Genomic DNA, 24,906 nt, shown 5'->3' on the forward strand with positions numbered 1-24,906 from the left:
CGTGCAGGCGGATCATCTTATATCTAATCTGTTCAGAAATATCTCCTGGTAAATGAAGAACTTGTACTTACTGGCTGTTTTGACTGGACGTTATGTGCATTTTATTGAATATTATTATATTATGTATTATTATATTATTATAATTTACATAACATAATGCATCCTTACATTCCAAAATTACACCTTTCTATTCTTAATAACTTGTAATAGCACCGCTGTATGAGTCTTCATCATAACCCTCAGCTAACCCCTGATAAATATGCGCTAATAATACAATATTTGCATAATATATCAACCTACTGGTGCTTTCTAATACTGTACCTGCTTACTTACTAATATTAATATAACAGTGCTCAAACGTATTAAAACATAAACTAAATGGATTTGAATTAGATTTTCTATTGAAAATCATTGCCAATTTTAACTTTATCTATACACTATAAAATGGTTCTTCAAGGGTTCTTCAGTAAAGAGAATGGTTATATTTAGAACCATGAGTTCTATATAGAACCATTTTGTGCTTTAATGGTTCTTTGCATGGTGAAATGCCTCTTGAGAATGTATTGTACATTGTATATGGCCCCAAAAAGGGTTCTGCTATTGTTACAATGTCAAGCTTAATAATAACAATAGAAGAATGTTTTGGTGCTGTATAGTTCTGTATAGAACCACATACATTCTCCATCAATCTGCAGAACCATTTCACCATACAAAGAACCATTTAAGCATGCACATGGTTTTATATAGAACTCAAGGTTCTAAATAGGACCGTTCCCTTCACTAAAGAACCCTTGACGATCTTTTTTAGGAGTGTAGGCCTGGTTTTGTCTCTGTCAGATGCTCTTATCTAAACCCACATGACTGCAGGCAGAGTAACACCAGCGACTTCGTCACATTTGCTTGAAAATAAGTGCATTAAAGAGATTGTGGAAGGAAACACCCCCTTATGCAACATGGTACGTCAGTCTGGCGTATTATTGGCAGGAGTGTGTTCCTCCTACTCTCCGCTCATTGTGCCAGGGATCGACTTTGGCTTTGTTTAGCTCACCTGAAGGGATGTGTATATTTAGAGCACACACTTTTAAACAGCGAGTGTCCTTAAGGTGAAAGGAGCCCACAGGTGTGATACATGTTAAGGCAGGATACATGTTACATTGACATTAACATTCTGACCACCGTTTCTACGCTCAGTGTCTATTTTATCAGCTCCACTTACTATATAGGTGCACTTTGTAGTTCTACAGTTACAGACTGTAGTCCATCTGTTTCTCTGATACTTTGTTAGCCCCCTTTTACCCTGTTCTTCAGTGGTCAGGACGCCCCATGAACCCCCACAGAGCAGGTACTATTTGGGTGGTGGATCATTCTCAGCACTGCAGTAACACTGACGTGGTGGTGGTGTGTTAGTGTGTGTTGCACTGGTCCAAGTGGATCAGACACAGCAGTGCTGCAGAGTGATGCAGTTTCATTATCGATCAAGATGAGTGATCCAGTTTCATTATTAGTAAAACGAGTGATTCCATCATCAATGAAGAGATGTGATCCAGTTCCATCATCAATAAGGATAAGTGATCGACTTCCATCATCAGTAAATACAAGTGATGCAGTTTGATCATCAGTAAAGAAGAGTGATCAGCTTCCGCATTAATAAGGAAGAGTGATCCAGTTCCTTAATCTATAGAGACAACTGATCCAGTTCGCCTGATCAATAAAATGAGTGATTCCATCATCACTAAAGATGCGTGATCCTGTTCCATCATCAGTAAAGACTAGAAGAGTGATTCACTGTAGCTATACATGACACTACCTCCACCATGATTCACAGATGAAGTGGTTTGCTTTGGAAAATACACAGTTCCTTAATCTCTCCACACTTTTCTCATTCTGCCACTCTGGTACAAGTTCATCCTTATCTTCTCTGCCTATAAGTGTCACTGGCTAATTACAACCCCATTTCCAAAAAAGTTGGGACGCTGTGCAGAACGTAAATAAAAATAGGATGCAATGCTGTGCAAATCATGTGAACCATATTTTTAAAGGGAAAATACTACAAAGACAACATATCAAATGTTGAAACTGAGAAATTCTATTGTTTTTTGAAAAATATTTGCCCATTTTGAAATAGATCCCAACAACACGTTCCAAAAAAGTCAGGACAGAGTCATGTTTACCACTGTGTTTCATCAGCTCTTCTTTAACAGCACTCTGTAAGCGTTTGGGAACTGAGGAGACACTGCTGTAGTTTTGAAACTGAAATGTTTCCCTGTTCTTGTTTGATACAGGATTTCAGCTGCTCAACACTTCCCTGAAAAAGACGTCGTCTGGATGGCAGCATATGTTGCCAAAACATGTATTTATCATTCAGAACTAATGGTGCCTTCACAGATGTGCGCATCACCCATGCCATGTGCACTAATGCCCCTTTATACCAGCATGAATACTGGCTTTTGAACTGTGCACTGATAACTAGCTGAGTGGTCTTTAGGCCAGAGGACACAGAATTTCAAATTCAATTTCAGAATTTCAAATTGATTCATCGGACCAGGACACTTTTCCACTTCCCCTCAGTTTATTTTAAATGAGCTCGGGCCCAGAGAAGGTGGCAGCGTTTCTGGATCCTGTTTATATTTGGTTTCTTCTTTGTGTTTTAGAGTTTTAACTTGCATTTGTGGATGCAGTGATTAACTGTTTTCACAGACAGTGTTTTTTCAGAAGTGTTTCTGAGCCCATGCAGTGATTTCCTCTACAGAATCATGTCTGTTTTTAATGCAGTGCTGCCTGAGGGCCCAAAGATCACGGCCAGCAAATACTGGTTTTTGGTCTTGTCCCTTAAATACAGAGATTTCTCCAGACTCTCTGAATCTTTTAATGATATTATGTACCGTAGATGATGAAAAGTAAAAGTTCTTTGCTAATTTATGTTGAGAAATGTTATTCTTGAATTGTTGCACTATTTGATCGTGCAATCTTTCACAGAGTGGAGAACCCCTCCTCATCTTTACTTCTGAAAGACTCCGCCTCTCTGAGATGCTCTTTTATACCCAATCATGTTACTGACCTGTTGCCAATCAACCACCAGGTGTTTTTTAAACTTTACCAGTCTTTTGTTGCCCCTGTCCCAACTTTTTTGGAATGTGTTGTTGGCATCAAATTCAAAATGGGCAAATATTTAAAAAAAACAATACAATTTCTCAGTTTCAACATCTGATATGCTGTCTTTGTACGATTTTTCAATAAATATAGGGTTTAATTGATTTTGCACAGTGTCCCAACTTTTTTGGAAATGGGGTTGTACTTGTGCTACATTTCTGCATTAAGTGCTTCTGTCCTCACAAGGCAGTTGCACAGAGACAGGATGAAAACACAAGGGAAAGACTAACAGAGCCGACTAAAGAGGGAAATTTCTTCTAAAAGAAAAAAAACAAGGTTTCTGCCCAGAAAACAATGCATCCACTCAAAACCCACCCAAGTCCTGAGTGTGAGAGAGGGGGATAGAGGGAGCAGAGGAAGGGAGTCGGCCTTAGATAAATAGGAGGTAATGGGTCATAATGATGCTTAATGACAGACACGGCTTTCCTTCAGGACACAAAGAGCGATGGAAACAAACAAATGATAACGAAAATAAAAACAACAGGCCGGCCTGCGCTGACACAAACACATCTGCTGGTGGGGACGCTCTAAATAAAAGACGGGGCTTCTGCCTCATTCTGCATGTTCTTCCCTTCGAGAGCAGAGGAACGGTATACAGTTCGTTCTTGTTTATTTTTGATAAATGAACGTATTGCTTTGTAATGTGAAATGTTGGCTTCATTTATTATATCATTATTGACTGTGAAGGAACAAAACTCTTCAATTCACGTTCCTGAATGTTCGCGATTGGGCTGAAAGGTGAGTGGAGCATGAATATTTTCTCTTTCCATTCCTAATGTTGATCTCTGTGATTAAATAATAATAATAATGCACAATATTGATTGAGCTTAGGATGTATAAGACCAAGTACTGGTATCTAACTCTGTTATTTTAACTGTTTTTCACTGTTTTTCAAATGTTATTATTCCAAAAGCGTTAATATTTGTCTAGTAAAAATAATTATAAAATAGTAAAACAATTGCTTTATTTGTTTTTCATCTTTAATCAAAACTAATTGAGAATAGTCAAGTAATTGGAACATTTTGGAACTAGATGGATCTAAATTGGATAATATAATGTTTACATAATTGGCAGAATAAATTAAATATTCTCAAATTTGGCAGCTCTTGTGCAAGAAAGTGTACATCAGTTTCATGTTTCCTTCAGGCCTAACTCCAGCTTGATGATATTTTATAGTTTCCAAAAGGTCTTAAAACATCTTTCCGGTTGTTATTAATGTGCTGTAGCTTGTGTTGATGTGTTAGTGGCCAATTCTCTGTGGAAACAAATCCTCTGAGCCCATTAAAAAGAACTCTAATGAACACGAATGATGATGCTGAGTATTTACAGTCTGTATAAGTGACCCATTTAGCCAACAGGATCACACTGCAAGTTCTTCAAGCTTTGTAACAGTAAAAACGTGTCAATGTACTTATTGCTCTGTGTTGCTCACACTAACGTTTCCCTTGCACAACTTTCCAGCCTCGTCTAACTGACAGGACTGGACCTAAAGCGGCAGGAAGAAGTGAAGCACATGTCCCACAGAAAACAGGCCAGGCAAACCAAAACAGAGAGAAACTTCGAGGTGGAGCTGAGAGAAGACAGCCGACAGATTTTAGCACAGCCCTGGTCCTCGCAGGCTGCGCCAAGTTGCGTCGGAGTCAACTTGGACTGGGAGGATGCTGAAACCATCGCAGGCAAACATACAACAAACACCCTGAGGAAGATGAATGTGACTATACGTTAATATCAAACGGCACTGTTCACCGTTGAGACTGCTTGAAATACTAAAACCAGTCATCATCTTAAGGGACGTTTGGAACTTTTAAAACTAGTCAAGTCATCTAGGAGCCATTTTGGGACTACTAAATCTAGAGAAGTCATCTAAGAGACATTTGGGACTACCAAAACTAGTCAATTCATCTAAAAGACGTTTGGGACTACTAAAACTAGTGAAGTCATCTAAGAGATGTTTGGGACTACTAAACTAGTCAGCTTCTAAAATACATTTGGGACTACTAAAACTATTCAAGTCATCCAAGAGATGTTTGGGACTACTCAAACTAGTCAAGTCATCTAAAAGACATTTGGGACTACTAAAACTAGTGAAGTCATCTAAGAGATGTTGGTGACTACTAAAGCTAGACAAGTCATCTAAGAGATGTTTGGGACTACTAAACTAGTCAGCTTCTAAAATACATTTGGGACTACTAAAACTATTCAAGTCATCCAAGAGACGTTTGGGACTACTGAAACTAGTCAAGTCATCTAAAAGACATTTGGGACTAATACATTTGTCAAGTCATTTAAGAGACGTTTGGGACTAATAAAACTAGTCAAGTCATCTAAGAGACGTTTGGTACTACTGAAACTAGTCAAGTCATCTAAAAGACATTTGGGACTAATACATTTGTCAAGTCATTTAAGAGACGTTTGGGACTACTAAAATTTGTCAAGTCATCTAAGAGACATTTGGGACTACTAAAATTAGTCAAGTCATCTAAGAGACGTTTGGGACTACTGAAACTAGTCAAGTCATCTAAGAGATGTTTGGGACTACTGAAACTAGTCAAGTCATCTAAGAGATGTTTGGGACTACGGAAACTATTCAAGTCATCTAAGAGACATTTGGGACTAATACATTTGTCAAGACATCTAAGAGACGTTTGGGACTACTGAGACTATTCAAGTCATCTAAGAGACGCTTGAGGTTCTACAGGTGCAACTATCAGTCATCATGGAATCAATCCTGGATCCCTCTGCCTTGCCTGACCCCACCCCAACAGTGACCTTTGACCCTAAGTCTGAAACAGTCACCCTTCCCAGCAGGGTGGTCTCTGTGGCAGGTGTCACCGTGGTAACTGGGGGCACAGAGATGTCCTGGGGCTCCTGCATGCTGGCCTTTGGGTTTTGGGGCACCCTGATTGGCGTCAGTGCGGTTTCTGTGGGACTGTGGGACTCATTGCACACGGGTGGAAACAGCTCCATCCTACTGGTTTTGGGTTTGGTGGTTCTGGGTATCAGCTCAGGTGTCGTGTTCGGGGTTGTAGTGTTCCGTTCCATAATGAAGAAGAGAGGACTGTCGAGAAGAGAGAGGGAGGAAGGGAAACTTGTGCTAGTGGCTGAAGAAGGAATGAATGTTATTAAAACTGTGACTGTGTGAAAATGGAAGGAGGCAAATATTGATTGTGCTTCACTGAATTTACACTACAGTTCAAAGGTTGGAGTCACTGTTTTCAGTAATATAAAACCAATTTAACTGCAGATTAATGTGTGAAATTAGTTTTAACAGCTTTAGAACTTCTAATTAGTAGGAGGCTGTAAAAATGTGATGAACAGAGCTGCAGGACATCGAGAATGAAGGTGTAGTAATACTGATATTTTAAAAGTGGTGATCACATATCATACTGTCATTGATATATGGGTCGTTCTCCATTTGGAGGGGAAACCGTGTCACAACCATTGCAAGGCTTAAAAAGATGCTTAAAATATTAGGCACAGCTGCAAAAGCCAGTATGTACATTTACACAGTGGACCTAAGATTAATTGATACTTTTTCCTTTTCGATTTTTCTTTTTTTAATCCTGTTTCAGTCGCTCTGCATCTGTAAAACAGCTCATCATCAAATATAAAACAATATTTTCAAGAGGTTTAAATTTAGGAATTTGTATAAAACAGATTCATGTTTACTTTTTGTATGATTAATGTTATACTACATTCAAAAATGATGTATTTTATTTAAAAATTCATTTGTCCCAGAGATTTTGGTCACTGGTGTTATCAGGACTCTTATTTTACATTTTAACACTGTATTTTCAGCTCTATTAAACTGCTTCTTTGGGTCGAGGCTCATCAGAGAGGAAGCGCCTCAAGGCATGAGAAGGCGAGTCACACTTGCTCACTACATTTCATTCATTTATTAATAATTTTGTTTATCAGGCAGCTCATAATTAATATGTGTCATTGGTGTTTTGTGCTGTAATAGCTGGGTAAATAAAATGTAGTCAAAATAATGTCATCATTATCATTTTTATTACTGATTTTAAACAGTTGCACAAGGTCACCTGACCAACGATGAGTCAGTCAGTTTACAGAATCCTCAGTTTTAACCAGAAAGTCACTGGAGTCACCGTCACTGGTGTTACACCATATTCATACAACACCAGTGACTGTAGAATACGTTTGGAATTCAGCTCCTTTCTGCATTTATGATAATAGGAGATGTTAATGAACATGGAAAGAAACTATTTTTTTAAATGTAAGCACCTGAACTCCCACTCCAAATGGAGAATGATCTGTGTACTTGTTCGTTCCAAAAAAGTATAAGCATATAAAATAATTAAATAGCTAGTGATTCCAAACTTGTAAAATATCTAATTGTGCCTGATGAGTGTGCTGTCCACCTTACTGAAATACTGCCACTGTATAAGCCTGATTTCAACACTGCTAAACACTCCAAATGTAAAACATTATATACACAATATATTATATTTTCATATTATATTCTCCTTTGAAGTAGATGAAGTAGATCTGGGACAAAAAGTAAATAAATAACTTCAATAAATAATATTTTCATTATTTAAAACCACAGGACTTTTATATTAAAAGGGGAATTCCGCCAATATTTCAAAATATTTGCATAATTCTGTCGATGCGATGTAAACAAAGTCATTCAGAGTGGTTTTATGTAAACCGGCTTGTTGTAGAGAAGGTTATATACTTTACAGTGGTGGTGACAGGAAGCAGGGGTCGCCATGACTACAACACAGATATAGACATTTTATTTACTATCCAAAACCACCAGTGAACCTACACGAGTCTTCTGAGTTTATATGGAATGGTTTTGAAGGTAAAATAGTGGAAAATCCAAGTTTTCTTCCAAGTTTTTGGAAGACTGTTTTGCCCTGCATGTACCCCTTCGCCATGAATGGATTTAAATAAACGGATTAGCAAGATGTTTTAAAAACAAACTAGTGTCTCAGTCATCAGGCAGTGAATTCATAACCATTTCATGTAGTAACTTTCTGTGAGGGAGCTTTTAGAGGCATTAAACTTTTCAGACGTCTGGTTCCTATCACCACCATTGTGATTGTTTCTCTAAAACAGAGCATTTCACATCAAACTACTCTGAACGACTTTGTCAGTTGATTCAGTGCTGAAAGTTTTGTAAAATGAACTAAATTTGAATTTTTATGTCAGTTGATTTGATGCTAAAATGTTTGTAAAATGGGCAAAATTGGAATTTTTATGTCAGTTGATTTAGTTCTGAATTTTTTGTAAAATTAGCTAAATTTATTTTTTATCTCAATTGATTTGGTGCTAAAATGTTTGTAAAATGGGCTTTTTTTTATTTTTATGTCAGTTGATTCAGTGCTGAAATGTTCTTCAGTGCAGGGAATGGCAGCCTGGTTTAACTGACAAGACCTACAGGAAATAATTGACTGAGTTTCCTGTGAGCAGAAGGAAGACAATTTGGCATTTCCTGTGTAAAAGTAAACATGCTTGGAAATCATGAGCTCAGGGGTTTAATCTTGATTTCAGCCTGAAAACTGTACAGCTTCAAAAGAAGTGCTTGGTAAAATGGAACTGCTCAACTGAAAATGCAAAGAAAGTTTGATTTTTTAAAAGGAGTTTTCCATTTAAAAGGTTTGATTAATGTTAACACTGTTACTGTGAATGCTAAGTCATTAACACAGAGCCTTATGTGTGAATTACATTCTGTTTAAAACCAGTAATTATATAATACACATTAGAACAGGCGTGTCAAACTGGGGACCTTCCAGCCCAAAGTGCTGCAGAGATCAGCGTTTACCCTCATCTACCGCTCTGAATTCAGTTCATGAAGGTCTTGCTGATTAGCTGATGAGCTGAATCAGGTGTGTTTAATGAGTCAGTGAGCTGAAGTCTGCAGCGTTGTGGCCTGCGAGGACTGGAGCCTGACACATGTGCATTAAAATATGATCTGTAGACACTGAAAGATGATCATGTGAATGCCGTGTTCTGTTACCTGAGCTTTGCTGGAGTAAAGACTGATGAAAGATTTGTCTCCATCTGCTGGTTACTTTCCATTATTGCGCCCTTCTCAAAGCCCTGAGAGTTTTAGTTACCGAATTGTTTTTATGCTTCCACTAATGCTTTGTTTTTCATACACGGTTCCCCCTCTGAGAAATGAAATCTACTGTTATAAGTGGTCAGTATATTGTAAAATATACATATTTTCAATCTATTACTTTTTGTATGACTAACAAAAATTGACTTTTCAAAATTTTTTGCATATTTAAGATGTAAACAGAGTGATTCAGAGTGGTTTGGTGTGAAATGGTTCAGGTTTCTTTACAGTGGAGGTGATAGGAACCACCACTGCAAATAACCTACACATGTCTTCTGAGTTTGTAGGGAATGTTGATGATGGTAAAATAGTGGAAAATCTAAAATAATACGTTTTATTGGGGACTATTTTGACTCACACTGTCCTGCATGTATCACTCAACCATGAATTTATTTAGAAATAAACCAAAATCTTCTCAAAACTATCATAAAACAGTGTCTCAGTCATCAGGCAGTGAATTCATAACCATTTCATGTAGTAACTTTCTGTGAGGGAGCTTTTAGAGGTGGACGTCTGGTTCCTATCACCACCACTGTGAACAGTTCTGCATCCTTAAGTTTCTCTAGTTTGGTTCGTTTCACACCAAACCACTCTGAATGACGCTGCGCACATATTAAACATTTAACTATGCAGAAAAGTTTGAAAAATCTGTGGAATTCCCCTCGAATGACCTCAATGTCCAGTTCATGTGTGCTCCAGTAAATGTTGTAAAAGCATATCAGGGCAGAACAATAGATTCCTGCAGCCCTAAACCAAAGGGCACTTCAGCATGAGGAAGTTCAGAATAGTCACTTCTCCCACTGCTGTACCTGAACACTGTAGAGTCTGACTCTGATACCAGACAGCATGAAGTAGAACAACCACAGGAATTATGGACCGAGTTTTAGTGACCGTCCTGGCCGTAGTGCTGCTAACAGGTAAGTCTAAACAGGTAAATTTGTTAAATCTATTTGTACTACTACATGTAGAATCTGAGCTGGCTATGCTTCAGAAAGTTACGAGCAACTTGGACAGGTATGCTGGACTACATCTATCTATCTATCTATCTATCTATCTATCTGTCTATATATATATATGTCTAGATTGCAGCCTGGTAACTTTATCAGGTTTCAACTATGTGGCTTATATTAAATAACATTAAAACACCTGAGTTTTTAGCTGTTTGTAGTCTCACATTACTGTTGACACTATTTCACACATCGCTTATTATTTGGGACACAATATCATCAAGCTGGTTCTGTATGGCAGCAAAAGCAGCACAATAGCAAAACACTGACAGTTAAAGCCAGCAAGCTTATGTTAAAGCTAGCTAGCTAAAGTGCTACATTTCACCATTTATATGATAATGAATAGCTAGAAATCAGTAACACTGTTATGCAGTTTAAGCATGGAAACACGTATAGCGTAACCATGGAAATTTGTTGGGCCATAATCATGGAAATATATAGCATAACCATGGAAACGAGTGTAGTGTAACTTTGGATATGGATATAGCATAATTATGAAAATGGGTGTAGTGTAAGCACGAAAATGGGTTGTAGCATAACCACGGAAAGGGGTGTAGTGAAACCATGGAAACAGGTTGTAGCATAACTATGAAAATGGGTGTAATGTAATCCCAGATATGTGTGTAGTGTAACCATGGAATTAGTTATGCATAACCATAGAAATGGGTTGTAGTGTAACTATGGAAATGGGTTGTAGTGTAACTATGGAAATGGGACTAGCGTAACTATGGAAATGGGTTGTAGTGTAACTATGGAAATGGAACTAGCGTAACTATGGAAATGGGTTGTAGTGTAACTATGGAAATGGGTATAACATAACTTTGGAAATGGGCTGTAGTGTAACCACGTAAATGGGTTGTAGTGTAACCATGGAAATTGGTACAGTGCAACCATGGAAATGGGCTGTAGCGTAAATGGTATGTAGTGTAACTATGGAAATGGGGTTTAGCGTAACTATGGAAATGGGTTGTAGTGTAACTATTGAAATGGGTTGTAGTATAACTATGGAAATGGGTTGTAGTGTAACCATGGAAATGGGTTGTAGTGTAATCATGTAAATGGGTTGTAGTATAACTATGGAAATGGGTATAACATAACCATGGAAATGTACTGTAGCATAACCTTGTAAGTGGGTTGTAGCGTATCCATGGAAATGGGTATAGTGTAACCACGGAAATGGGTTGCAGTGTAACTATGGAAATGGGTTATAGTGTAACCATGGAAATGGGTATAGTGTAATCATGGAAATGGGTATAGCGTAACCACGGAAATGGGTTGTAGTGTAACCATGGAAATGGGTTGTAGTGTAACCAAGGAAATGGGCTGTAGCATAACCGTGGAATTGTAGTGTAATCGGGGAAATGGGTTTTATCCTAATCACAGAAACAAGCTGTAGCATAACCATGAAAAGGTGCCACTGATTCTTTTCTCAGTCACTCATTCTTCTCTTCCTCAGAGTCCGTGTCTGCTGTCTCTATCATCGGCCCTGAGGAGGTTCTCACAGAAGATAAAAGCTCTGCTAACCTCACCTGTGTGGGAACCGGCGCCTTCCACACTGCAGAGTGGATGAAGGATGATCAGATTCTGTCTCCGAGCAACAGAATTGAGTTTTCAACTGATAACACAACAGTGCTGATCAATCCAGTGAAGAGGACAGACAGTGGTGTATACAGGTGTACACTCCGCAACAATGTCACCTCTGAAACAGCTAACTACAGCATGACTGTTAACTGTGAGTACAAAACAAAAATAGCTCAGATTTTCAGCTGTGATTTTAATCTGGAAACCTTTAAAATGTTGAATTGTCAAAACTGGATCATTCTACTGAAGTCGGAGTTGAAAATACATGTTGGACTTGTAACTGATTTGGACTAAAATCTTTTTGCTCTGAGTGACTCTAGATCTTAATTACGCTTATTTTGTTAAAACAAATGATTGAACACTCCATTTTGTCACTACCATAACAATCTTAACACTAATGACACTTTACCAGATGTTTCAAATGTTTCGGTGGTGACAATTTTAGCTCATTTTGAGCTCAAAAACGCAGCCAGTACATGAACACAACTTTGAGTGTCCGCTCCAGGTAAGGGGAGAGGAGCTGCCCCAGGTGGAGGAGTTGAGTATCTCGGGGTCTTGCTGATGAGTGATAGGAAGAGGGATGGTGAGATCGGCTGCAGGCTGGGACAGGCAGCAGCAGTAGTGCGGTCACTATACCAGGCTGTAGTGGTGAAGAGGGAGCTGAGCCATGAGGCAAAGCTCTCTGTTTACCGATCGGTCTACATCCCAACCCTCACCTGTGGTCATGAGCTTTGGGTAATGACCGAAAGAATGAGATCACGAATACAAGCAGTGGAAATGAACTTTCTTCTCAGGGTGGCCAGCTACACTCTACTGACAGGGTGAGGAGCTCGGTCATCTGGGAGGAGCTCAGAGTAGAACCGGTACACCTCCACACTGAGAGGAGCCAGTTGAGAAGGTTCGGGTGTCTGATTCGGATGCTACCTGGACGCCTCCCAGTGGGGGTTTACCAGGCACGGCCCACTGGAACGAGACCCCGAGGAAGTCCTAGGACCTGCTGGAGGGATTATATCTCCAACTTGGCCTGGGAACGGCTCGAAGTTGCGGGGGACAGGGTCATCTGGGATTCTCTGCTCTCCCGACTGCTCCCGCGACCCTATCTGGATTAAGCGGTTTCAGATGATGATGATGATGATGATGATGATCTTTCTATTAAATGAGAAAAGAATGCAAAATAAAATAATTTTTCTGGTGGTCTCAGACTTTTGGACCTCCATATATATATATATGTGTGTGTGTGTGTGTGTGTGTGTATCGCTGTTGTCGGAAGAAAACCTTGTATCTCCAAAATGGTAACTTTACAGGAGAAGGAAAAACCTACTTTACTTTTAATGTAAGTCAATGGAACCAGATTTTTTTCCAAGTCATTTTGGGCCGTTTCTGTTGTTCCATTCATCATGAAATTTACACACAATGTAAAGGGCAGCAGGCATTTTCAGATTATCTCAAAAGCTGAAAAACGTCAAAAATGGAGATACAAGGTTTTATTCTGACAGCAGCGAAATATATATGCATTGCATATAGTACATTTGATTACATTGTAAATCTAAAGTTGAACATTTAAAACCAAAATAAATATTTAGTTTGTACCTGATGGACAAGTAGAGTAGATAGTACATAGTATTTCATTTGTTTGCTGGTATACAGACAGACTGAATCCTCTACATTCACACACTGAGGTATTGACTGCATGTGCTTCTGTGTCAGATGGGCCGCAGGTGAGGATTCTGGGTGTGTCCAGTGTGGAGGAAGGTTCAGATATTCTGCTCTTCTGCTCCGCCGTGTCTCTACCTGCTGCCTCCGTTACATGGACAGTGAATGGCGCCACTGCTGGACACTCTGAACTGCTGATCATCGAGAACAGTAACCACACCCACAGCGGAACCTACAACTGTACTGCGTTTAACAGCGTCACTGGAGGCACAGCGTCCGCAGCGCTCGTCCTCGCTGTCACAGGTGAATCTGCTTCACACACATGTAAATGAACAGACACAGTGATGCAGCTGAAGCATAGCCTTATTAAAGTGTTTATCATGATGATTCCTAATACAAATATAATCATTAAAGGAACACTTGAGCTTGTTTCAACCTAACCTCTTTCTACTGCATCTGCATCATAATCTCGATTACCACAGAGAATAATTTCAACACATTTCTCTGTTCTTAGCAAACAGCTGAAAACCTACTCAGAACTCACCTACAATAGAAGTGAATGGGCAGCTGCTGAATTCTGTGACAACATATTTGAAATGCATGATGATATAACACTACACTCTTAAAAAGATGGTTCTTTGAGGGTTCTTCATTGAAGGAAATGGTTCTATTTAGAATCACAAATTCTATATACAACCATTTGCATACTTCAGAAGTTCTCTGCATGGCGATAAGGTTCTTTAGATTGACGGAGAATGTGCTGTATATGGTCCTATATAGAACCTTTATGAAAATGTTTCTATATAGCACCAAAAAGGTGTTCCTCTATTGGTACAAGCTTGACATCATTCAACCATTCGCATTTTCAGCAAACTTGTTTCTAATGGCTTAACGGAAATGATTACTATTTAAATATTAACTATATAACTATATAAACTATTTAAAGTCCATATTGTGATTTCTGTTCACAACTTGGCAGCTAATGTCATGAAATTTGTTGAACTAGGCAAATGCTAACTGATAATGCTAATAATGCTACCGCTAATTAATCAGGCTAGCTTCCATTCAGTTCCATTCCGCTCTCTGTGTGTGTAGGTAAGGGTGGAGGCCCGGGGCTCAGTCCCGGCGAGGCCGCAGGTATCACGGTGGCTGTTATTGTGGTGCTGGCGGGTTTGGCTGTGGGACTTTACTTCCTCATAATCCATTTAAAGTAAGTCCACATCACGGTTTGACACCATCAACACGACTAACTGCACCATTATCAGCCTGACACCACTGATAGCTGATCACAGTGCTCACATTAAAGCCAGTTCACAGATAAAGCCTTTAATTCAACATGTTAGAAATGAGTATAGAGGCACAATGAGTCTGAAAAACACAGTGAGATGCTAAAGCTACTGCTAATCTGAAGATTTCTCATTTATGACTGTGTTTCAGGAATTCACCCGAACCTCTGTGCAAAATACCGAAGCCAAGTGAGTCAAAAGATCTGCAGATCTGTGATTACAGTTAATTGGTTATGCTACTTTACACTTAAACAGTGACTGTTTCATGCCATGTATGATATATATCATTTTCCAGGTTATTTATATCACACAAAACCTGTTCTGCTCTTAATATTAATTTAAATCAAAATAATTAATAGTAAAAATTAGTCAAGAAAAATAAAAAAATAATTATAAAAATGATTTTCTTCATATTGAATGTTTAACCCCTTCAAGGCTAGTGGTATTGTTCAGTTATTAAAATGAAAACATATTATTCAAGAACTATTATGAATTATTCTGTATCTACTGTAAATTATTCAGTAAATAATGTACATTTTTCATTCACTACTATTAATTATTCAGTAACTTGGGATTTATTCCAGTAACTAGTATAAGTGATTCAGTGGCTACAATCAATTATTTATTATCTACTATAATTATTCAATAACTACTATGAATTATTAAGTATGAAATATTTAGTACCTACCATGAATTATTCAATAACTGCTATGAATTATTCAGTATCTACTATGAATTATCCAATACCTACTGTGAATTTTTCAGTATGAATTATTTAGTATCTGCTATGAATTATTCAATAAGTACTGTAAATTATCCACTATGAGTTATTTAGTGTCTTCTATGAATTATTCAGTATGAATTATTTTGTATCTACTATGAATTATTCAATAACTACTATTAATTATTCAGTATGAATTATTTTGTATCTACTATGAATTATTCAATAACTACTGTAAATTATTCAGTATGAATTTTTGGTGTCTTCTATGAATTATTCAGTATCCACTACAAAGCCAGTGTATAAGTTGTGTAGTTATGAGAGTGAGGATCTGAAATGAGGCCCCCAAACAGACAGTTAAGTTAAATAGTTATTAAAGTCCTGATTGTTCAGTCTAAAGTGTTTCTGATTTTGTTGAATTGCTCAGAGAAAAACAACGAAAACAGGACACAGAACAACGACGTGCAGGAGGAGGATGAGCTGAAAACAACAGAGTTCAAATGCCAACCGCAGCAAACCAGCCAAGACATGCCCAGACCACGGAGAGAAAGTAAGAGACATCTAGATAAGGTGGAGGGTGAGAGAAAGAGAGAGAGTATGTGTAGGTGTGTAGGCTGTATATAATATATAACATATATTTCTGTTCATATGTAATCAGGACCAGAGCAGCATTTCTATGAAAACTACAACAACAAACCGCCTGTGCCCCGTATTGCCGTGAGTTCATAATCAACACTTTACAATCTACACTTATCAGCTTTAAACACTTTTAAAGCACTCTTAAATACTGTACTAAGATTTCATCTCCAACTAACATCTGCTGTAACAAACCCATAACCAATATCTCTTCTCTTTCAGAAACCCTCACATCTGCCTGGCCGGGTCACCGATTTTGTAAGGAAACTCCCGCATTATTGTAGTTATTACACAGTTATTCCAACATTGTGCAGGAAATCTGAGTGACTAGCCTCCTCCTGCAAGCGTGTTGAAGCATCATACACACTAGAGAAGGTTCTGCAGCCTTTTCCACACAGCAGATCTGTGTAAACTGGAAGAAAATGTTTGAAAACACCTTTTTTTTTCACTGTGGCTGTCCTGCCTACAATGTCCTCTTTGTTTTACCCCTTAAAATCCCAGGCTTATTGCATACTAAAGCTTATTATCGAGTAACTACAGGGACTTTAATGCGAATTAGCTGAGCTATTTTTAGGTTATAGAAGTGTGTAATAAAACTTTGGCTATTTAAGGGGTAAAAACCAAAATATGGTCACCCTACTAACATAATCTCAGTTCACAATGAGGTGATGCTAAGCTATCACTTCACTAAAGTTTAATTGTTATGGTCATTAGGACAAGGTTGCGCCGCTGAATGTCGCTGGCTCTTGTTTAACCCCTTAAAATCTCAGGCTTATTACATGCTAAGGCTTATTACTCAGTAACTACAGGGAGTTCAATGTAAATTACTTGAGCTATTCTTAGGTTATAAAAGTATGTAATAAACTTTGGGCCTGCTGGTGAGCCCTGGCCATTGGGGTCAAAATGAATGACTTTCAGCTGCTTTGTCGCTTTCATAGCTGGCTGCGTGCACACACACTGATACAGTGAATATTTATTTGCATATAATTTTGTTTTTGTAATATTGACTTATAAGCTGTGATATATATGACACTATGATAACTCCAACTGCAGGGCCACTTTCTCACCTAGTTTTATTGTTGAATTGCTGTATGTAGGATTCAGCCAATCAACAAAGGTCCCCTGAACTTGACAGACCAAGATTGCCCCCTCGTCCGGACAACATCTTCAAAAATGTAAGAAATTTTTTAATGATCTCTTTTAATGTCTACACATTACTATGTTGTCCTTAATATGTATTACACATGTATTCCCCTGTTTAAAACTTTAACAGTGTAGACATCGAGAGCTGGGCACAAACTAACACGGGCGAAATGGTTCTTCAGATTGATGGAGGATGTAGATGGTTCTATATAGAACCTTTTTCAAAAGGGTTCTACATAACACCAAAAAATGGTGCTTTGTTAGAAGCTTGACATCACAACACTAGCAGAACCCTTTTCAAGAAGGGATTTCTTCAGGTCACTCAGATCTCTCGCTTTTGCGTAGCCAACATTTGCACCGCTGAGTGTTGCTGCTTCTTGTTTAAAATAATGACAGTGAGATATATATATATACGGCACTATAAAAGACTTGCGGTGGTAATTTGGTGACCAAAAAGAACAGATAAAAAGAAAGATTTTGCATTAAACAGTGCTGTGTTATCATATGTTCCTTCTTACATAGCAAAAAGTTAAAAAAATCCTGAAATGACCGCAATATACAGTGATGACCAAATGTTCTTTTGTTATTTTTGTCAACTGTTACTAATAGTAACTTAAATTATTTTCCGAAAAATGGTATATTTTATCATATTTTATGTTGGCCGCCGTTTTATAAAAGCAATAAACCACTTGAGGCCGTGCATTACAGTGATTTTACTGCGACCCTGAGGACTGTTTTTAAACACTCCTTAAAAAAGATGGTTCTTCAAGTGTTCTAGAGTTCTATATAGCACCAAAAAAGGTTCTTCCGTTGTTATGATGCCAGGCTTGTTACAGTAGAAGAACCCTTTTTGGTGCCATATAGAACCATTTTCAAAAAGGTTGTATATAGAACCATCTATAGCACATTCTCCATCAATCTGAAGAACAATTTCATCATACAAAAAACCCTTTAATCATGCAGAAGGGTTCTTTGAGTGTTCATGGTTCTATATAGAAACATTTTCTTTGAAGAACCAATTTTTTTAAGAGTGAAGTTCTAGTTCTAGTTCCAGTTTTTTTGGGAGATATTTTAAGGAGATTAGATATAAGAAAGAAAAAGAAGTGAAAAAATATGAAAAAATGGGGCTCCTAACAACCACCTGGAAGACCAGGTAGACACCAAAACTGCCCCAGTCACATAAACAATGGACTGACCACCCCAGAGTCCAGACTTCAACATCACTGAATGTGTTTATATATATATATATATTTTTTTTTATTATACGTTTTTTCCGCCTGTCCTAATGTCCTAATTCTGATTCTGATTTGCAGGATTCACATGTGTACAACACTAAGTTGAAACTGATTTCCAATGATAAGGTAATGTCCACTGTGCTTGTCCTGTAATACTAACACTATGTATGACCAGTGGCTTTAAAGGGCCCATATCCTGCAAAACCCAATCGTCCTGGATTTTAAAAAATAAGTGTTTGATGTGGCATGTAAACTTTGCTAAAGCTTCAAAGCGTCACTATACAGTTCATATTGAAACAGAGTTTTGAACTCAGTTTTTGTGATGTCATAAAAAAACAACACATTAGCATATAAACTATCTGCCAATTCAGCCCATGGCAGTTTAGCCCCGCCCTTTCACATTGAAGTTATAAGGAGTGTTTCAGCCTTGACTGCTTTTTGAATGAGGCACACATTTACATGTATCGGTCTTAACCCTTTTTGTGGGCAATGATTTAGGTCTAGCCCTCGTAACTTCAGAGCAGTTTAAGCTACACATATCAGACCCTAACTAGCTAGCATGACTTCATCAAGTTGTGACGTCAGCATCAGTGAGTAATTCAGCTCGGAAAATCCTGATAAATGCTTTGTTTTTTGGCCTTCTTATTCCAACAAAGCGTTAAAATGGTGACATGATTCACACATCAGGTCACTCATCAGACTCTGCCCTTACAATCCAGAGTGATTTCATCCATCAGCCAGCAATCCAGCTCCAAAATCACCCACAAACCTACTGTTATACTACATCTCTGCTTTTAGCCTTCATATTATAAAAAAAAAGGGTTAAATATAGGGACACGATTTACACACCAGAACCCTCAGAGGAACCTGACATCACTAGCCAGAGTGAGAAAAACCAGCTCTAACATCCCACAGCCCAGAAATACAGCACAGCTAGATCACTGTAGAACCTGCTATTAGCTCTCTGCTTCATATGGCAACAAAAGGGCTAAAGGTCCAGTAACAAAGATTATGAGAGGTTGAGAATTATGAATGGTGAGAAGAAAATGATGTGCGACCTTTTTAGTGGATCACAGGGAAAAAGTAGACTATGGGCCCTTTAACTGACCAGTGGAAGGATTTTCAAGTTCCAACATTAAAGTCTGAAGTTCTTGGCGTATAAATAACTACTGAGAAAATAATGAAACCATCTCTCATTTCAGCTGTTGGACCACGAGGACAGCAGAAAAGAAGATTTCAGTCTGAAAAAGGTGTTAAAGTAAAGATTTCCACCAGTGTTTTCCAATTTTTTTGTCACATACATTAGAAATAAAATCACAGATCTACTGTACTAATGTTTTTAAAAAATTCAACAAAATAACCCAAAAGGTTTTGTTTTTCTAATACAAATTTAACAATAGCACCAGGAGTTTGGTGAGTAAGGCTGTGGCTATAGTGACTCATCTGTTACTCACTGACCTCTGGTCCTAAATGAGGACAATGCAGTGCAATATAGTTGTAAAGTTGTCACAGTCTGACGGTAAGTGATGAACTGCAACAGGGAAGTCAGATTTATCATTCATGAAGAATTTACAGCACTGTGAAGTCAGATTAGAGGAATTTAGCCCTCACGCAGCACACTGACTTCTGATCTGACACCAAGTAAATACCAAGGCTAATATTTCAGTACTTATACTCATAACATAACATACTCATAACACAAAACACAGACAGAGTTCAAATAAAATACACATAGTATAAAAACAGAGTACACTGAGCTGTAGGCATTAAAACTCAGTTAAACATACAATCTGAAACCAACATAAATAAATATATGCACACAGCTTTATACAGTTTAAGACTGTATGGCTTACTGAAAGTGACCAGTGTGTGCAATTAGCACTGAGCACTGTGATAAGAGCATAGGAATTGCTAAAACCACTGAGATAAGAAAGGTAAAGAGTCCCAAAGAACATAGAGTAAAATAATAATAAAATTATGAATAATAATAAAATAATAAATGTTTGTGTGATGTACATACATAAAGAAAGAGAAAGTCAATGTAAAAAAAACAAACAGGAATTTCTAAAACTGGAGTTTAAAAATGATCTTAAGCTGCAGAGAAAGATTTGACTCCTAGCAACCACCTGGAAGACCTGGTAGACACCAAAACTGCCCCCATCAGATAAACAGCACTACGTCTGTTTAGAGGAATTCAGCCCACACTCAACATGCACCCTGACAGGAACCAGAGAAAAAATAAAAATGATTGCATGATGTAAATATTGACTGTTATATTAAACAAATGAAATGAAACGAGATAAATGAAAAAAAAACGAGATAGAGATATTTAAAAAAAACATGGCTTAAATGTAACTGATCAGGCCTGATAACTATAAGGGTGTGGCCTAATATTCTAATGAGCACACATGATTGGCATAGACCACAGTAGTCGTGCCTCATTCTGTAGTCCTCGTTATGCCCATATTAGGAACTCTATGGCCAGAATGAATAGGGTTTTTGAAAAATCATCTCTAGCGCCCCCTGTGTTAAATAAAAATGTTCAGAACCCGATACATTTTGTCCTGTGAACATTTTTCTCTCGTATATCACTGGATCCTCTGAATTATGAGGTCGTAAAGAGCTATAATACTAATATTGCTACATGCGAGCTAAAGCTAAGCTACACAAAACTAAGGCGGGTTGTGGCGGTGCTCTGACGAGCTGTGCTACTTTATTGAAATGTTCTACCGTAGCGCATAATTACAGGTATACCCGTAAATAAAACCTCTTGGTGGGATATTTTGGTAGGCTAAAACTCCTTATCAAAAACACTACCAGCATTAAAACTACGAGGCTGAATTTAGCTTCTTTTTTCGCAGCTTCTTGTTTGAATGTTCCCGTTCCGAACATTCCAAAAATGTCCCGAACATTTTTGTTCAACACAGGGGGCGATAGAGGCGATTTTTCAAAACTCTATTTATTCTGCCCATAGAGAAATGGAGCTCAGACCCAGAGTTCCTAACATGACCACACGACTGCAGTGGTCTATTCCTAAAACTTAACAGCACCAGTGAAGAGGGGAGAAATTAGTGAAATGGGCTCTTCATATGCAGGTGGTGTTATAGACACTGCTGTGTCCACTTACTAAGAACATCATCCAGCTTTTATAAGCCGCCTTAAACGAGTGGCTAACTGCTAACAGGCCGAAAGCCACGCACACACCGCCCACCACAAAACACATTTGATTCCGTCTGCCGCTCCAGCACCAGCATCTTTCAGCATGATCTCACCTTACGGGAGGCACCATACACTCGCGTTAGCTTAACCTAGCACGCTACAGCTTACAGGACTTAGCTTCCAGAGAACCTGTCGAGAGGAGAATTACACTCTGCAATGTCTTATGGGTTTCTCCGACGCTAGAGGGCGCTCCCGAGCGAGTCCAAAATGAATGGGTTAATATGGAGCATTTGAGTAAAATCATAGTTTATAAATGCTGAAACATTTTTAATGTAAAAGAATTCAATCAATTCCTGAACACAGAGCAGCATAAAACACTTTAACACTGCTGTTATATTTTTAAGAGCTTTTAAACTCGAGTTATAGGAGTTTAAAACGGGGCCTCATGGACGTTCATGACATCTGTGAGTGGAACAGCCAATCATCACTCTCTAGCAGTAAAGCCCGCCTTCTGCTGCCCAAAACCCATTTGCTGTAAAAAAAGGAAACATACAGGTGAGTTTTCTTTGTTGTTTTAAGTGAAATCCATCCTTTTACTCTCTTTTTTGTGATCAATATTTTATTAACAAGTAAACAAAAAAAAAACACGAGTACTATGTTCAAAAAGCCCAGGACATGCCCACAGAGCTTCCCACAGCAAACATAGTTGCTAGACATCAAAGTAGCAACACCGACGACGACAGCAGTGATGGTCAGCGGCAGAACCACACAAGAGGAAAAGACATATAAACCAAAGCAAAAGACATATAAACAAATGAATACCTAAATAGATAAATGAATAAACTCAGTATGCTGAAGTTTACACCCTCATATCAGTCAGAAAAGGTTGCTATGCTCTCATTGCTCTTAACAGCTCTTTCTCAGTATTTGACCAGGACACAACTGTTCTTATTTTGGCCTTATTGATCCTGGCTGTTTTACATTCCAAAAGAGCGATGTCCCGAAAATAAGCCAAACAAGATGCATAGGAACAGAGGGTTCAAACCATATTTTCAGTATTGTCTTTTTGGCCGCTGTGAGGCCGGCCAAAAAATCCTTTTTTGATGAGTAGAAAACAATTCTGCAGAGTCATCAAGTAGGAGGAAAGTCCAGGGATCTTTGTGTACAGATTTTCCCAAAATATTAGAGAGAGTATTTTGAACATATGACCAAAAGACATCCGCGATAGGACACGCCCAAAACATATGCATATATGTACTGACTATTGCTGAGTTACACAAATGACAATAAGGATCTTGTCTAACTCATCCTTCTACTTTCTAAAATTAAAGAAACGTTCTGGTTCAGTGATTAGAAACTATTTTAACTTCTCGTTTTTAGCCGTTGAGCTCCATTTACTCCCATTCATTGAGGACTCACTCGTGGGCGCCCTCTGCTGTTTAGCAGTCCTGTTTTTGATATAACGGGGGAAATAGGAAGTGGCCAGACTCCTCATAAACCGGCTCTGTTAGCTTCCTCAGATTTATTAGCAACTAAACTAGTCAGTAAAGCTTTTGTTAGTCAGAATTCTGTAGTGAGCAGAGCTGGCAGCATGCTAGTTAAGCTAGTGCTGTTTAATATTTAGAAACTGGTGCTAGATTAAAGCTTTGATATTTATTGAATGGTGGGTTTAAAATCGTGCACTGCTTTCATTTATTTGCCATCCATGTGAGTGAAGTGAACCTATCTGTTATAAAGTTTGAAATAAGGAAGGAGGATGCTGTGGCACAATACCGACATAAACATAGAACCGAATTCCAAATGGAAACGCCACTGGAATGGTGACCCTCCATGCTCAGAAACGTTTACTTTAGGGGCTATTTTGCCTCAGCATACCAGCGTATACTTCCACCAGGAACAGATTTGTAAAATGTATGTATTAGGCCAACTGTAATAACATTCTTTGAGGTGGACGTCTGGTTCCTATCACCACCACAGTGAACAACTCTGAGTTTCTCTAGAATGAAGCATTTCACACCAAACCACCCTGAATGACTTTGTTTACATCTTGACCATTTAATTATGCAGATAATATGAAAAATCAATGGAATTTCCCTTTTTAACTGGTTCTGGTTTGACCGTGATAAAGTTGTGAAATGTCGCCCCCTTGTGGATGATGTGGAATTCTCCACAATTCAAACATGTTCCTCATACAAAACTTTTCATAGACATTTCAACCACCTTAAATAACAAACGAGAACTTTTAAGGATAGCATTGCTTTTTACAGATAATCTGTTCTGACTAAGATTTTCTGCACAGCCTTAAAATTTCAAAATTATGTTAGAGGTTTAAAATGCAAACTGAACTCTTGTATAGTTATATCTTAAGTGATCATGTGAAACATTTCTTTAGAGTTATGCTGAAGCTCAGAGAACATATTTCCAAAAAGAAATGTAAAATATATTTTCAAATACAAATATTAGGTAGGAAAAGCATAAATACAACAATTTCTCATTTAGCACTCTCTTGGCTAGTATGAAGGGTTTTAGTGTTTTTTAACCTATTCAAACCTCTTCAACTCCTTGAGATCACTGGTGGTTCCAAAACGCACTTCGTCATATTCTTCATGACTTTCATATTTCATAAGCTACATTCTAAAGGTGGGGGTCGTATGAGAGCTGTAACTGTCTTCTTTCCAGTCAAATAGATGGGTGATGTAATTTTAAATCCTTATAATAAAAGAAGCTGAACTGAATTTTTTTCCCTACTGAAAGTCGACCCATTTTTCCACAAATCTGGGCTATAAACTATAAACAGCGTCTCTTCAGTGATCTGCTCTGTAAAAATTATTTTTATAAAATAATACAAAGAGCGTCTAAGATTTTTGGCTTTCAGCAGTAAATTGTAAGCATGTAGCAATATATGTGTATGATCATAAAACACATGTTCTGTTAATTTGAGGTGAGCTTTTACAAAAAATAGATAAATAAATAAAATAAAAAATTACGTTTATTTCATGCAGTTACTGAATAATTTGCCTTACGATTTGGTCATGAAAATTCAGATGGACAAAATATACCCTGGAGAATAAGAGGTTAAAGTCAGTGGATCGATCTTACGTTGCTATCGAGAAAATTCGTTTAAACTGTACTGAAATAATGATGATTTTTTCCGGTCTGTCCGTTTTAAAAAGTCATATTCAAGCAATCCGTCCATGGCTCAATCTCTAATGGCTCCCTGCTCCCTACGTAGTGCACTTCGTGTGTG

General features: G+C 38.0%; 2 protein-coding genes across 2 annotated transcripts; both read left to right on the plus strand.

Moving 5' to 3' along the window:
• The first annotated feature begins 5,824 nt into the window (after window positions 1–5,824).
• Window positions 5,825–6,590, plus strand: LOC118814372 (transmembrane protein 100-like). Its single transcript, XM_036579957.1, has one exon. It carries the CDS (start codon window positions 5,867–5,869, stop codon window positions 6,290–6,292), a length of 426 nt encoding a protein of 141 aa, XP_036435850.1. The 5' UTR covers window positions 5,825–5,866; the 3' UTR covers window positions 6,293–6,590.
• Window positions 6,591–9,984: 3,394 nt separating this feature from the next.
• On the plus strand, window positions 9,985–19,838 carry LOC118825285 (carcinoembryonic antigen-related cell adhesion molecule 20-like). Its single transcript, XM_036595905.1, has 11 exons — window positions 9,985–10,155; window positions 11,702–11,977; window positions 13,534–13,782; window positions 14,575–14,689; window positions 14,917–14,954; window positions 15,914–16,036; window positions 16,145–16,203; window positions 16,345–16,380; window positions 17,220–17,297; window positions 18,579–18,626; window positions 19,703–19,838. Exons 1-11 carry the CDS (start codon window positions 10,110–10,112, stop codon window positions 19,760–19,762), a joined length of 1,128 nt encoding a protein of 375 aa, XP_036451798.1. The 5' UTR covers window positions 9,985–10,109; the 3' UTR covers window positions 19,763–19,838.
• The last annotated feature ends 5,068 nt before the right edge of the window (window positions 19,839–24,906 follow it).

This window comes from Colossoma macropomum, unplaced genomic scaffold (genome assembly GCF_904425465.1).
Source record: "Colossoma macropomum unplaced genomic scaffold, Colossoma_macropomum, whole genome shotgun sequence".
NCBI lineage: Eukaryota > Metazoa > Chordata > Actinopteri > Characiformes > Serrasalmidae > Colossoma > Colossoma macropomum.